The sequence below is a fragment of the Crinia signifera genome, chromosome 3 (assembly GCF_055691185.1).
Source record: "Crinia signifera chromosome 3, ASM5569118v1, whole genome shotgun sequence".
Lineage (NCBI taxonomy): Eukaryota > Metazoa > Chordata > Amphibia > Anura > Myobatrachidae > Crinia > Crinia signifera.
Window position 1 is genome coordinate 73,302,345 of NC_139219.1, and position 15,898 is coordinate 73,318,242.

At 39.6% G+C, this 15,898-nt stretch overlaps 1 protein-coding gene across 2 annotated transcripts in view; it reads left to right on the forward strand.

The window, feature by feature from the left end:
- The first annotated feature begins 1,121 nt into the window (after nt 1-1,121).
- LOC146062524 (MAL-like protein) overlaps nt 1,122-15,898 on the forward strand; it is a 38,286-nt gene continuing 23,509 nt past the window's right edge. Inside the window, exon 1 of one of the 2 annotated variants that reach the window (XM_083174639.1) lies at nt 1,122-1,259. In XM_083174639.1, coding sequence (XP_083030765.1) covers nt 1,245-1,259 — 15 coding nt within the window. In that variant the 5' untranslated portion in view covers nt 1,122-1,244. Of the gene's footprint in view, nt 1,260-8,902; nt 9,011-15,898 lie in introns of those variants that run through there. The other variant, XM_083174638.1, reaches the window with a different exon arrangement.

Genomic DNA, 15,898 nt, shown 5'->3' on the forward strand with positions numbered 1-15,898 from the left:
GCACCTACCTGTGTATTCTTTCTATGGTTGCTGCTGATTGTGTATAGACCCAAGTCTCTAGTATTGCTATGATTTTCTGGTGTGCGGACCACTATTGGTCAACAGGCAGTTGGTTGACACATGAAAAAGGTTGAAATGCATTAGGTTGAGAGGGTCGACACAGGCAAAAGGTCAACATGGTCAAAACTGTTGACATAAAAAGGATGAAATTAGTTTTTCACTTTTTTTTCTAAAGAAGAAACAAGGACTTGTTCATACTTTACCATCCCGGTAGATGTGGAGGGGGAATATAAATGTGCCGATTTCAGCATCTAAAGCATGGTGAGCCCTGCGAGGGGTTGTAGTAAACTTTTACAGAGTCCATATCAACCTATGTCGACATAGACACAAAAAGATAAATGAAATCTCATGCTGACCTTTTTCACGTTGACCTTTTGCCAGTGTCGATCTTTTTTATGTTGATAATTTGCATGTCTTGACCTTTTGACCCCATCGACCTACTGCATGTCAAGATTTTTTATGTGTCCACAAATAGGGGTCAACCTAATGAATGTAGACCTAGAACTTGTTAACCTAACGATCCCTACCCGATTTTCCTACATACATTTTCCTACATTTGATAAAGCTGTAACCACAGTGAAACGCGTTGGTGGAAGAGAGAGAGCGCACTTCTCAGTCCTGCTGCCCCTCTACTTCTTGCATGCTTTTCAGTGACCGGACCAGCCTCCACTATTCGTTCAACCTCTATGATTTCTCCTCACAATTCTTTACGGGACATCCCTCAGCCTACTTCTAAAGATGTTCACTCAAGCCAGGGAGTGCTATCCCAAGTGAACCCAATCAAGCTACCCCCATATTTGGTGGAAAGTTTCCTCCCATATTCATTGGCAGAGGATCTAAACAAAGGTTCCACTGTGGACTCCCATTTCTCCATGAGGCACCATAGGAACGGACCTGGATTATAAATGGACTAATATGGATATTATAAATGGATTTCTTATTATTTTTTCATCATGTCATGTTTTATACCACATTAAATAACAATTTTTGTACTGCATATTGATTTGCACCTTTATCGTATAAATATTGTTAAATACCTTTATTTCACACATTTCCTACCAGCTCAGTTACACTTCTTTGTTCCCTTTTAACCGATTATCCTACATGCCAGACCAGTGGGCTGTGGTCAGTTTAGAAGAGCGTCAATCTTCCTAGGATCCAGTTGAAGTACAGATCCAAAAACCATGTACTCAAAGAAGGTAAGCTGGCATTTCCTGAAGAGAATTATTCCAAAGTTACAATAGTTCAAGCACACACAGGTGTTCCTTTGTTTCATGTTGTTATGGGAAAAGAACATGGTGTCACCATTTAGACATACCACAATACATTGTTATAATACATTCCAGAACATTTCATTAAAAAATATTTGGGGGCTTTTAACATTGGGCCCCGCGAGGGTATGCAGAATAAATGTAAAGTAATCCGCTACGCTCGCCACGCTTCGGGCTCAGTGGATCGCTGCGCTCGCCACACTATATAAAATCAACTCCATGTGTAGTTTGATAGTGGGGGTATGAAATCACCCATGGGTGACTATACAATTAAAAATCGTGTCTTTACAATGAAAAATCGCATTGCATCGCATCGCATCACATCACATGCCTTAAGTAGTGGCATGCGATGAAAAAATTGGGCGCCCAGATAATACACAAGTACCCATGGATCTTTTCTCCGGCGCATCCCACTGTATGTTTACAAAATGCATTCCATGCCAATAAAACACATTCAACCTCTGAATGCCATGGTTCTTTTTTGGTAGTACTGTACATGTGTCTGATTCAGCAATCTGATTTCAGGAATGAGGGCCACAACAATTAATCCTCTTACCGGATGTGTCATATATCCATGCCCGCTTTTGTAAATATGTGGGCATGCGTTCCAGCATCTGGAAAACCCATCAATAATCAAGTCAAATTAATGAAATAAGTAAAAAAAAATGAACAATACATATTTAAGTTAAACACTAACTTAAACTATTATTGGTTCTAGGTTATTGGTATCGTTATGTATATAAATCTAATTTCTGACTTAGCTGAATAATTTTATACCGATCATGCTCTTAATGCAGTGGTTCCCAAACTGTGTGCCTAAGCTCCCTGGGGTGCCTCAGGACACTTACAGGTGTGCCTTGGGTTGGTGGACCAAGATCAACTCATATTATTTATGGTCATTGTACCAGACAAAACCAGAGCTTGTGGCTGCCGATCATAATATATGTGGACAAACAGAAGTAAATCCTGTCCCTCACCAGATAACTGTGACATATAAACACAATGCACTTCTTTTAATATTTTTTTCCCTGAATTTCTCGATAAGAAGCATTTGGCCTAGGGGGGCCTTGAAAATATTTTGATGCACTAGGGTGCCGTGATTCAAAAAAGTTTGGGAACCACTGCCTTTAATGGAACTGTCGAGTAGCATAGTGTTTTGCTAGGGAATGGTTTTAAAATCCCTTTTGATATTCTGCAAATGTTCATTTCAATTATCCTTGAGATTTCTTGTAGTTCTACCAATGTATTGGAGGCCACAAGTACATTCTATTAGGTACTGTACATGCATCTATTACTATTACAGGTTATAAATCACAAAATGTTGAATTCTCTTTTATTCGAATTGGAAATTAATGTCTCAATTTTTGTAGCTTGGCTATTATGAGATTTGCATACAGGTCAAGACCCGCATCGGTGAAATCCTTTGGGATGGTGCTTTTGACTTAGTGATTCTTTAAATTGCCATATTTATTATATACCTGTATATAAAGATAGGTTTTTCTAAAATTGCATCTTTTAAATAATATCTTCTCTCAATGTTTTCGAAAAATCTTTGTCACGCTTTTATACAGAATGAATGATGATGTAATGTCAACAATAACAGAGAAAAGAAACCGTAAAGGTCTAATTTCATGTGATAGGAATCGTAAGCACACATTGCAGTCACATAGTGGGAGAGGCCAGCAGAACACTTGGTTGTTTAGGAAGTGGTATTAGTAGCTAGGACATTGTATATGGAGATTGTACAGCCTTTTTTTTAGGTCACTGATAGGGTGGAGGCAGGGAGCAAAACTGAGAGGTAACATATTGGAAATTATTTTGTTTTACAGGAAAGGGGATAGAGCTATAGCAGGTGTTGGCAGCCCTCAGCTCATGCACCTGATGTGACATACATAATATGTTCAGTGGCAAAACTAAAATATTGCTACCCATGATCTATAGAATTATCACTCAGAAGTTGTGGTCAAATCTTGAAAAGGTAAAAAGTAAGAATGCATGGATAACATATTGCTACGATGTCTCGCAGCAATGTACGGCGACCCGATACTCCACGAGCCACCCGGAACCTTCCCAGGAAGCAGGGCGCATGCGATCCATCACAATTTGTTGTGATGGACTCGCATGCATCCCTGCTCCCTGCCTGACTCGCCGCCAGGAGGGAAGTCTCAGGTTGGGTAGTTGGACGGCCAGCAGGTCCGACCACCGACTCAGGACCGATGCACATGGGATCGTGCATTGGACCTGAGGGAATATCAAACTGCCCAAATCGGCCCCAATCTTCTCAGCATAAGAATTTGAAAAATCAGAAAAAATCAAAATCCTCATCTCTGAAAAACAAATATACATGTTAAAAGGTGACAAATTATTATATTTAGGTTCTTTTTGGACTAAAATACATTAGTCTTAGGTTTCAGCCTGACCACATTATCTAAAACATTCATGTGTTAACTGTCGTTCTGAGGTTCTGTGGCATGAAAGTGTCGAAAATTCATAAATAAAATGTCTCTGTTTTTTAAGTCCAATTGATTAAAACAACAGATTCAGATACAATTCAGGAATTGTACCTTACATTAATATTCTGTCCGAAGGAAGAGTATTGCTCAATATGTCACCCACATTGAACCTATGTTAATTGGAGGCATTTAATGGTAGAATTATCTTATTTTTATAAAGAGCAGTGTAATTGCCAAATAATCAGAATAACAATTCAATCTAAGATACAGTAAGGCAAAATTGAGTTTAGCATAATTTGTGTAAAAAAATATATGGGCCTACCATCCATACGGGACCCCCAAAGTCAACACAGGCAAACCACCCCAAGGAATCACACTAGTGAGAGGTTAAAGTGTTAGTAGGTGTTACATAAATAAGAATCAGAAGCTATGTGTTAGGGGTGTTACATTGGTGAGAAGCAATAATTACAATGTTAAAAGGTGCTATATACAGTAGGTAGAAAAATAATTAGGTGGTATAAAAAATGTGTTTAATTAAGGTACTTGTGTAATATCTGGGCGCCCGATTTTTTCATTGTATTGCATCGCATCGCATCGCACTACTTAAGGCATGCAATGCAATGTGATTTTTCATTGTAAAGACCAGATTTTTAATTGTATAGTCACCCATGGGTGATTTCATACCCCCACTATCCAACTATGCATGGAGTTGATTTTATATAGTGTGGCGAACGCAGCGAGCCACCGAGCCCAAAGCATGGCGAGCGCAGAATAAATGTAAAGTAATCCGCTGCGCTCGCCACACGTTGTTGGATAGTGGGGCTATGAAATCACCCGTGGCTGACTATACAATTAAAAATCGGGTCTTTACAATGAAAAATCACATTGCATTGCATTGCATGCCTTAAGTATAGGCATGCAATGAAAAAATCGGGCGCCCAGATAATACACAAGTACCTTAATTAAATATTACAATGTGATACCCCAAAGCAGGCCACACCAATCTAGGGGCACCAAACCCCAAAGTTATTCCTAAAACTAACAAATTGTCATCATAGCGCCTTTCCAAATATGTAATCTCTAAATATCAGAGATCCATGCTAATTAAAAAAAAAAACTTTGGGTAGGTGGGGGGGGGGGGGGGTGCTTATCCAAGCTGAAGGAGCATTCAGTGGTGAGTATTTACGTGGCAGAACAAACCTGGCCTGCAAGAATCACCGGTACTTGTTTCCTAGCATGGCGCCCAGATTTGTTACGGACACCGCTGTAGTGCAATCGCATCTCATCACGTTATAGTAGCATGCGATGCAATTTTCCCATTCCTGCCCCCTGTCAGATCCTCTCAGAAATCACTCTGAGGTGATATTCTGTTGTGAGAAGAAGCATACCTGAGAGCTGGTGGCGATTTTTGGAGATTATTCAGTATTTTATTGCGATTATTGAGATGGCTGGATCTATAACCGTGTTCTCGCTGCCTCAGACTATCGCCTCCCAAGCGAGCGATCTGCTTCCGGTGGCGCAGAATTGCGCAAATGGCCACTCAATGTGCCTTTCTTTAAAGGAATCGATGTGGCGCTGCCATGTAAAAGTGTGCCGGCTGAAGGTGAGCCTGAGAGCGGCACACTGGTTTCCTGGGTGCCGCTTGTCCTTTGTGACGATGCTGCGGTTCATCTATTCGTGGGCCCAGGAGCTCACCTCTATTGAATATTGCAGCCAGCAGCTGGACATGTCTAAAAAAACGCTGTCCTCTATAACCGCTGGATGCGGGAGGCGTGCGCCATGGACATAATGGTGCAGCCCCAGCGGAGGATTGGTGGACCTGGCCACATTGTTGAAGTTGATAAGACGCTGTTCAAAACAACGCAGGCCGCATTCTTCCACAGCAGTGGATTTTTGGAGGGATATGCCGTGAGACTGGACAGTGCTTCTTGCAAATGGTGCACAGGCGTGATGCCACGACATTAATGGAGTGTATCCAGGAGAATATAGAGCCGGGCACCACAATCTATACAGACTGCTGGAGGGCATACAGCACCACACAACTTGAACTGGCTGTTTATCAGCATTTTACGGTGAACCACCGGTTCAATTTTATTGACCTGGCCACAGGTGTACATATGCAAAATGTAGAGCGTCTGTGGGGCGCATGTAAGTGGCGCTATAAGAGCCAAAGAGGCACTGCATGTCACGACCTGCAGTCATATCTGACAGAGTTCCTGTGGCGAAAAACATTGGGAGATGAGGACCCTTTCCTCCGCATAGTTGAGGCACTGAAGCTTCTCCCCAAGGACGATAAATTATTATTTTATTTATTGTTCTTGTTCTTTAATCATTACTGTTTTCATTTTAAATTTGTTATATTTTAATTATTAATGAATGCTCTTAATTATTTATGATACATTAATGAAATTATTTTAGTAAATTAGTTATTAGTTAACACATGTCGTCATTACTGTGTCAGCTGTATGATTTTGCAGGTGTGAATGTGTTCCTAGAACACCAGCACTATCCACACCACCCCAAAGAGTGGCGAGCGCAGTGAGCCCCTCGAGGGGTGGCGGAACACGTCCTCCGACCTTTTCATACCCCCACTATCCACGTCGGAGTGGAGTAGATTTTATATAGTGTGGTGAGCGCAGCAAGCCACTGAACCCGAAGCATGGCGTGTGCAGGGGACGCGGATTACTTTACATGTATTCTGCATCCCCTTGCGGGGCTCGCTGCACTTGCCACGCTTTGGGCACTATATATTGTCAACTCCACGCCAACGTGGATAGTGGGGGTATGAAAAGGTCGGAGGACGTGGCGTTGATACTGTAGGTGGCGCTAAAGAATTTCATAGGTGCTTTCAATTATAAGCACCCATCACATATCATACTATGCACACATCACATCTATGCACACATCACATGTCATTACTTCTCATAGTAAGCACCCATCACATCTCATCGTATGGGTGCTTCTACTATGAAATATCGCATCGCATCTGGTGCCCTGTGATTCAATGTGATATTTGATTGTATAAGCACTCCTGTGCATTTCATATGGACATCGCATTGCACGCATCGTACAGCACTGTACACGCTGCGCGATGCAATTTCACTACGGAGAATAGCCCAGTACGCTAAATGCGTAAATAAGTACAGAATCACCAATTGTGTAATATCTCCACCTATTACATTCCCTCCATAGGTCCTTTTCTGACAGAATCCAACTAGCTATTAGGGGGTGGGGCACCATGACAGGGGAAGGAGGGAAGGATAGTGGTACTACTTACCAAAAAAGGGGCATGGTCTTGCTATAAGAGGCTTGAGGGTGGCAGAGAGACATGCTTATTGTGGCAGAGGGACACATACAGGGAGACAGAGGGGCACACACACAGGGAGACAGAGGGACATACACAGGGGCAGATCCACAATGAAAATGACAGGGGTGGCTCTTCGATTAGGGAAGTGTTGTTGCGGAATGTGGCCAGTTGGCAGAGTGGAAGTAGAACTGCTGATATGTAAATCTGAAGTAAATGGCCAGGGTTTGGGATCCTCCCCTGACACTTTATGAATTTTGATAGTGTTTAATAAAGTCTAGAATTATTTTCTAACGGACTAACCAATTTGGTTGCCCCAAAAAATAAATACACAGGTTCCATGAAACCTGTGTATTTGCCGTTTCAGTCCTGAAAAGATTGCACTTAGCAAGGATTTATTTTCATCTGCCTGATAAACCACAGCAACTTTTCCAGCCAGATTCCCACACCCGCAGCAGGAACATCGTAGCTGTCACTTTGCCCCATTACCTACCTCTCTCCTTTTCCTGGGTGACAGGTGGGGGTATGTGACCAAAATGACATAGCTGCTGGGGGAAATGAATCAATTAATCCCCGATAAACCGTGGCTGTTGCAGGTTTATTAGGGTTAATTGAATAGCCCCTGGTGACACAATGCTCGGAGGTAATTGAATTGAATGCCTCAAAAAGCAATCTATACAAAAGATATATGGCAAACACAATTGTGAGATCCAGAAACCCAAAACTAAGAAAAGAACATGGTTCTGCTACTATTATATACTAGTGATATAGGGTTGAAATTCAGTTATTCTGCATTCTCATTGCCGCCCCTGCAATATCCCAGGTTTTTGTTCCCGTGTTTTTGGCGGGGCACAGAGCATCTCAGCTCTACAGACCCCATTCATACTGCACCTTAGACTCGGGAAATTCCCGTGTTATGCCCCGTTCACACTGATTCCCCTGGTATGCCTGCCATCAAGTGTGTGGCATCTAAGAGCTGCTTTGATTGGATATTTGAAAAGTATCTTTGATTGGCTGTTTAAAAAGCAGCTTTGAGCAATGCAATGAGCTTGCTTTTTTTCACCAGGGAATTTCACAAATACCCTTTCACACAGAGACGCGACACAGGAAATTACTGCTTGCCCTGGCAAATACCCGGGTTTTTGCGGCAATGAGAACGGGGTATTATTGGTACAAGAGTGTAGTGATTTTAGGCTCACCATAAGATTTTCGACCTGATGATTTTGCACTTGTAGAGTCCTGCCAGCCCACAACATTACTGCTTCACCTGTATTAAAGAAAATGCTTTACAAGGCAATACATAATTGATTCTGAACTTGGAAAACCTTTTTAAATAAAATATTTTTAGCTAATATGATAAATTGTTATTTATATACAGAAAATCATGAACATTTGTCATGTCTTTACATGTTTTATAACGTCTGGTAAAATATTCTTTACTACGGCAGCCTTTTATTAACTTTTTTTTTAGGTTCATTATAGGTTCATTATTACTATTACAAAAACAGTAGCATCATATCCCGAAAAACATTCCTTGTTCTCAGTAGAGGTGCCACTCGAGAAAAGTCGTCATTGGATTGCATGTTTCATAATCATTCATCTGACACATCAAACACAGATCACCTTGCCCTTTTTATCTCAAAGGACTTGCCAGGGACGGAACAGGTTTTCCAGTGTATTACGCCTCTGTAGGTGTGTCACTGTATAGAATACTATTTTAAACTTAACTGATTGCTATGTTTGGTGTGCAGATAGCCAGGTGTTTGGAAGCAGCAGACATCTCTTTACTTAGCAGATAGCTCTGACAGAAAGAAATGGCATCGCAAGGAATACAGATACCTGGCAGCACAGAGGTGCCAGACATTCCCTATGGATTTGGGGTTTTTAGAACATTACCATATGCATTTATACTGCCAGAACTGGTAAGTTATCCACTGTCACTGTGGTTTACATTTATTCTCAAAGGGGGGAAAGAATGTTTTGCAAGTCTTAACAAAGTACCAATTTTTTCTAAGTCTTTTGCACGTGTCATGCTGTCAGAATCCTAAATTACTGTGCATTTTGCAGTTATGCAGGAATGTAGTTTAGTTTATAGAGAGGGAAATATTCAATACTATAACACACAAAAGACTCACATATAATTAACCATAAGTCATGATTCTTTAGGTATGTAAAATCTTATTATAATAATTTACCAAGACGCAATGGTGTTTGACCAAAAGCGCTATGCGCTGTAAATGTTGACCCCGTACCCAATGTTGTCATTTTTGTACATACAGTATGTCTCCTAGTATTCGCAACATTATCCTCACCCCACTATAGGTGCATCTGTTCAGTGTTACAAATAATACAAATCTACATATACAATATATTATTTTTCATTCTTAGACCTAATATAGTATTATAAACAGGATAAAATCCGTGAAATCATCAGAAATTAATAAAATAAATATCTGAACACCTGTTTAAAGTATAAAAGCAATATGCATGTTGTATTAATTTGTATTTAATTACTCTGTATAAATGATATTATTTTTTATTAATATCAACGTAAGACTGGAAAATGCTGCTTCTTATGCCTAGGACCAAATTATTGGACTCATGTTCAATTAATCCATATGTGTGCCACTAACGTGTGATGGAATAAAATCTGCCTGCCATGTGGTCAGATTGGGGTTTGGCTTCTGAATCATACAAGTCCCAATTGTTGGAGATGGCATCCAATATCTGACCACTGTCATTGGGCAGTTGGATTTTCCACCAGTCAATACTAACATCCAATTAATCTTGATCTGATACTGAATAGGCCCATAGACAATACCGGCTGCCAATATGCTGCATGTAACTGTAGCCCCTACTGACCTTTTGTGTAATTAAGTTCAATATTTCCACTTATTTATAAGGATCTCAGAAATACAAAGATTGCACAATTTACATATTATTTTTTTTGTATGTATGTATGTATGTATGTATGTATGTATGTATGTATGTATGTATCTATCTTTATAGTGTCACCTATTCATCAAAGTGTACCCTTCTGCTGCATGACCCAATTTTTGGGCTGCCCCTCCAACCCCCATGCCTTGACCATCTTTGCTTGCTTACATCCTGCTATCAAGCCATCTGCACCTCATGTAATCTGTCTGTTGCCCCTTCCCACTAGATTGTTAGCTCCTCTGATCAGGGCCCTTTTCCCTCCTGTTGCCAAAGCCCTCTTCTCCTCACATGTCACTCCCAGCTCTCCCCTACTCATTGAGCATCCTTGTCCGCATACTCTACAGATGGCTATGGCTGCCAGCCCATAGTAGTTCACTGATTACTCCCTCGCTACTTACATCTAAGCTGTATTGTGTATTGAATTGTGGTGCTCTTCGTTACCTGTACTCTATTTTTGCTATATTATAACTGTAATGTAAAGTTTTGTCTCCCTGTATTGGTCTATTATTTGCCCTTTGTACAGCGCTGCAAAACATTTGTGGCGCCTTATAAATAAAATATAATAGTAATATTATTAATAATAATAATAATAATAGTAATAGTGCTTTGAAGAGACAATATAGAGAAATATAATAGAACACAAATGACAAAAGATAGGATGTCACTGGTCAAGTAATCTAATTGTAGGTTGGCATTCCTATAGAGGCAGACTGTGGAGGAGGCAGGTGTCTTGGTCATAGTACTTGCCTCTGTACCAAGAGGGACAGCAGCAGAGGTGAATGGCTACCAAGAAGACATACTGTATGATGCACATGACCATTAGAACATATAAAAGTACATAAGTAGCACCTGTGGATGGGGGGACCTAGAAGATTAGCAGCACACTCTGTACATAACAGGGAGTTAATGATTATGTGTTTTGTGATTGATCTGGTATGATTTCCACTGACTGATCATTGGTAATAGTAAATATAGTAATCAAAACTGCAGGGAATTAGGATGTAGCCTGTAGACTAGTGAGACAGAGGACAGGCCAGCCCTTGCACCACAGCATAGGAACAAATGCCAAGTTTTGGTCAGAATATGTAAATTGGAGTAAGGAAGAGAGGGGCTAATGTGTCAGTTCCATTGCTTGCAGAGGAGCTTGGTATTGGGTTGGTGTTGGAGGAAAGAAGAAAACTAAATTTTTAGGCATGCTAAGTCATACCATTGGATCACCATCCAGTAGTATCTGCCTACTAATTTATCAAATATTTGGACTTCATATTTGAGATTAGAGTTGAACAAGTATGTGCGCCTATTATCAGCATTTACGCGATTCATGACACCGAAATAGCTGATGAGATCACCAAGAAATTGCATGTAGAGTGTGAATAGGAGTGGTTCAATAACCCATCCCTGGTGCACACCAACAGCGAGATCCTATTCAAGGAGCTATACATCAAAAATGGAATCTGATTACTTTAATTTCTAACAGAAAAGTATTGTCTATTGACATCATATATAAACTGCACTGAGAAAGGTTATATATACTTTTGTCAGCTCACTCAGATTAGGTGAAAGATTCATTGGCAGAGCTTACTGTTCTTCTTTGCCCTGCCAAATTAGAGATTTACTTCTCTAAGCATGCTTATTGTACTTTGGTAATGGGTGTGTTTAGTGTATGTGATTTTTTTTCTATTATTTCTTAAGTACGCCATTAGACAAACAGAAATGACTCTTTTACATGTTGAGTCAAGCTGCAAGTGAAGATCTTGTTATTGACATACAGTTCTTCTTGAATTTCTAGATTTATAAATTTATCTTACAAGTTCCTTAATGGGAAATGTATTTACTTTACTTACTTTAAAAGTGAGCTTTTATGTGGAGAACCTCAATGTTTAAGGGTAGCCTTTAAGGGTAACCTTTTATGAATTAAAATGGGAATAATGAGGCTGGACAAGGAAGGGAGGAGCATGACACCACCATAACCCATAGTAACAGTTATGTGAGGTTCCACTGATGCCACTCCACCATCCCTGAATAAGCATTGCCAGGCCTCACTACCCACTCCACCACCTCTGTGCCCAGTAGCAACCATACCCTTGCAGTGCTTTTATATATATATATATATATATATATATATATATATATATATATATGTAAAGCTATATCTGTTAACCATTATTGGCAAGGGACTCCATAAAAAAATGTTCTGCGTTGGCCTCTAGATAGCAATTATTCATTGTGAACTCCACTACACAGTTTATTGACTTTTACTACTATTGTCCCCAACTTTACTGACAGTTTTTTTAAATAAAATTTCCTAGTTACATTCTTTTTAACTAACAAACTGTAAGGAAACTGTAGCGGTACAAACATTTGTCAAAAGCTCTTTCCACTTGGAATCCTTAAGTGAAAGTTAGAGGAGGTAAAAGCTAAAAACTAGAATAGTTAAATGTATTCTATGTTACTGTGGATTCTTTGCGTGGTGTTTATAGTGCTGTGTGTATAATTACCACTCTTGTGATATTTTGAATATACAGCACAAGTCTATACAGCACTAAACATGGTACCAGGTCATCAAAACAGCCAGTGTATGTGTTATTGTTTAAACAACTGAATTTGACAGAACAAAGAGACGTCTCATTAGTTTGTTGTTATTGCTGCAAGGCCTCCTTGAATCATAAATAGACAATGGTCTTCTCTAATCATGAATAGACCCAGGCAGGGACAGATTACTAGTAGGGCAGATGGTTCTAGAGCTGCATGTCTCCAGCATGACCAGGAGCCGAGCTAGCCACATAGTCAGTCATACATCATTAGTATTAAACTTATATATCTATTTTTCTACTTAAGAGATATTTATGGAGACATTGGGGCTGATAATGTACATTTATACATGTCACTGACCACAACTACGGCTTCTTACAATAGACACTTCAATTTAGCCCAAAGCCTTGTAGCCTGCGCAATGATCTAATTTGTGGGTCCTAAAGTCATTGTGGATAGGGACACATATGAGTATATGAGTTATTAGTAAATTTAGAACTTGTTTAGTTGGAGCTTGGATCAACAAACTCATTTTAATCTCGGGGCCTTTGCTATGCCGCCATGGCACGGCTAACATGCTAGGTCTCACATCATGGGCTTGTGATGTTTTTGTCTATTGTCAAAATCATCCATCTCGTTATTGTTTCTTTTTGTTTGATCGCATATTGCAGCTTCGAAGACTTTACTAACAGTAAGTTTATAAGTGATTTTTAACCATTACTGATAAATAAATATTAAAAGTCATTCACCTTAAAATACAGACTCCCATAGTATATAATACAACATTTAGTAACATTTGGAAAATTGTAAATTGTAAATGTGTAAAAGTGGACACTAGCCACTACTGTAGCTCGCATGGTGGTTTGAAATGGGCTCCATTTTTTTATTAAATGTGGCTGGATGTAGGACAAAGCATCGGGTCCCATCTGAAGTACTAGAACTCACTCAAAGCTCCCAAAACCAAGTGGATATATCTTTTATCCTCTTCATTGTGTTGGAGGTGAGTAGACTGTAGTAATGTGATTCCATACAGAATCAAAAGGACCTAGTTTAGCAGCCCATTATTTAAGAAGTGGCTTCCTTTTTGTACTGGTTATAATATGTTTTCTTGTATGGCAATAGTGAATGCAGAGGGCCAATGCATTTAGTTGTGGTCCAATATATTAACTACTTCTGGTAAGTAGGAAGTGACTCCAGTTCTGTAGTGCTTCAATAGTTCATAGATATCTGTGATAATGGGTGACAACTTCGGCTTCCCTTAAAGAGGCTTTTGCAACTATGGTCTTGGACTAGAGCCTAACATTCATATGTATGGGGTGATGTTTTATTAAATGTATATTAAGATTGAAAGAGTTCGGAAAAGTATAAATTATACATGGACCTATGGGACTGAATACTCTGAGATCTCTTTCTGACAACACACCAAAACTGACTGTGCTGAGAGTACTACCTGGTAAAATACCATGTATATGGGGCTGAACTATAGGAAGCCCTAGACTGTGTACCCTATATAATGTGAGGTGCTACCTTGCTGAGGCTTATAGTGTAATTTATACCCTGAGAGCTCTCCCGAATGATACACCATGTACGGGACTGAATATCCTAAGAATTCACCAATCTATGGGATTGAATACCCTGATCCTGCTACAGTATACGACTGAATACCCGGAGAGCTCTCCTTGATGCTAAACCACTCTACTATATGGGACTGGATATCTTGAGAGATCTTCATGACGATACTATACAGCAATGATGTGTTAATGATTTGAAGTCGTTAAGTGACAGATCTAATCCTCTGATCGTCAATCGTTCTGTGTGTGTGCATGATATTGTTTGCCCAGAGGTGGGTAGAGACTGAATGTTCATCAAATCTAACTGTGTATGGGCACCTTAACAGTGTATTTATTAACATAGGTGACTCTTCTATTCATCAACCTTTTTCATAAGACTTAATGGACATTTGTTTCCAGCTTATTTGCTTTGTCAAAGTGTGACTCAGTTGCGCAATTGGGCTCCTTCATGTTGTTTGGCTTTGATACTGTAGATGCATTTTGATCCTTCATGAAGAACTACTATTCCCTTCTCTGGGTAAAAAGTTTACTCTCTAACTGACATGTTTCGAGCCTTGCTCAGGAAAGTGCTAACTATCCAGTTTTGTGGTTCTACAACATATTTTTTTAATAAGAAGACCAAGAAATCTGGACATGCTGTAGACTTAAAGCTACTGTTTGCCTACTTGCAGAGAATGATTAAAAGGGCAGTGTATTGGTTTTGGTCTCTCTCCCTATAGTAGATAGCACTATTTGTCTAAATGTAACTATTCTTCAGTGGACAAGTATGATTGATAAAAATGTTATTGTATTTGTGTACGGGGTTCCCGTTAATATGTTACCAGGGTCCTGTTATTACCGTTTTGCTTCTATTAGACATGTGTAATTTAAACTTGTAATTTCATGCAATGTAATTATTTTTAAATTTAGTTAAAGGACCGTTTTAGGAACCTCACCTTTTTAATCCAGCTCTAAACATAGATAATAGGGGGCTAAATTCTGGGGACCTCTGTTAATTGAATCTACAAACCTCTGTTCGCTGATTGCAGCATATAGTGTGATGAGAGTCCATCCTGATATCAGAGCTTATTATGAGAATGACTTGCTTACAGCTAAGGAGGAAAGGACAAAGCAATTTTGGAGGAGGGGCTACTGGGCCCAATTAGAAAGAAGGGAAGTTCTATAAAAGCAATCTAATTATGCAAATTAATAAAAATATTTCACAAATGTGTTGCAATTAGTAAACAAATGCAACTTTGATTGCCTTAAAGTTAGCGCATTTCAAGATACATGCTAGACTTGCATATCCTAACTATAAAACTTGTGATCAGTCTATTCAGGCGCAAACTGGGGCTGCAAGTGCAAGCTTTGTGCACCTCTAAATACAGATGTATCTTGTGTTTAGTTTTTCACCATACATCATCTTTAATAACTCAATTACACCAATGGGTACAATACTACATTGGATGTATGAATTCCATGTTTATCTGTTGGACACCAGTGTTTCATGACCTATTTTGACTGTTCTTACCCCTTCTCTGTACTGTTGGGAATCCTGCTCCTTCTGCTAAATGTCCCTCTCTAGGACCTACTGATTTCTGCAATATGTCTCCAAATACCCCTATACCCCTCCATGCAGAATGCAACATATGTCAGCTTGAGTAGTGATCTCACTAAACTCCACTGGACGCTGCACAGAAAACAGAATGCATTCCATATATAGCTACACTTAGGACAGGAAAGTGAATTAAGGTGTGACAGGATAATCTTACACACAGTTCAGTGAGGGCA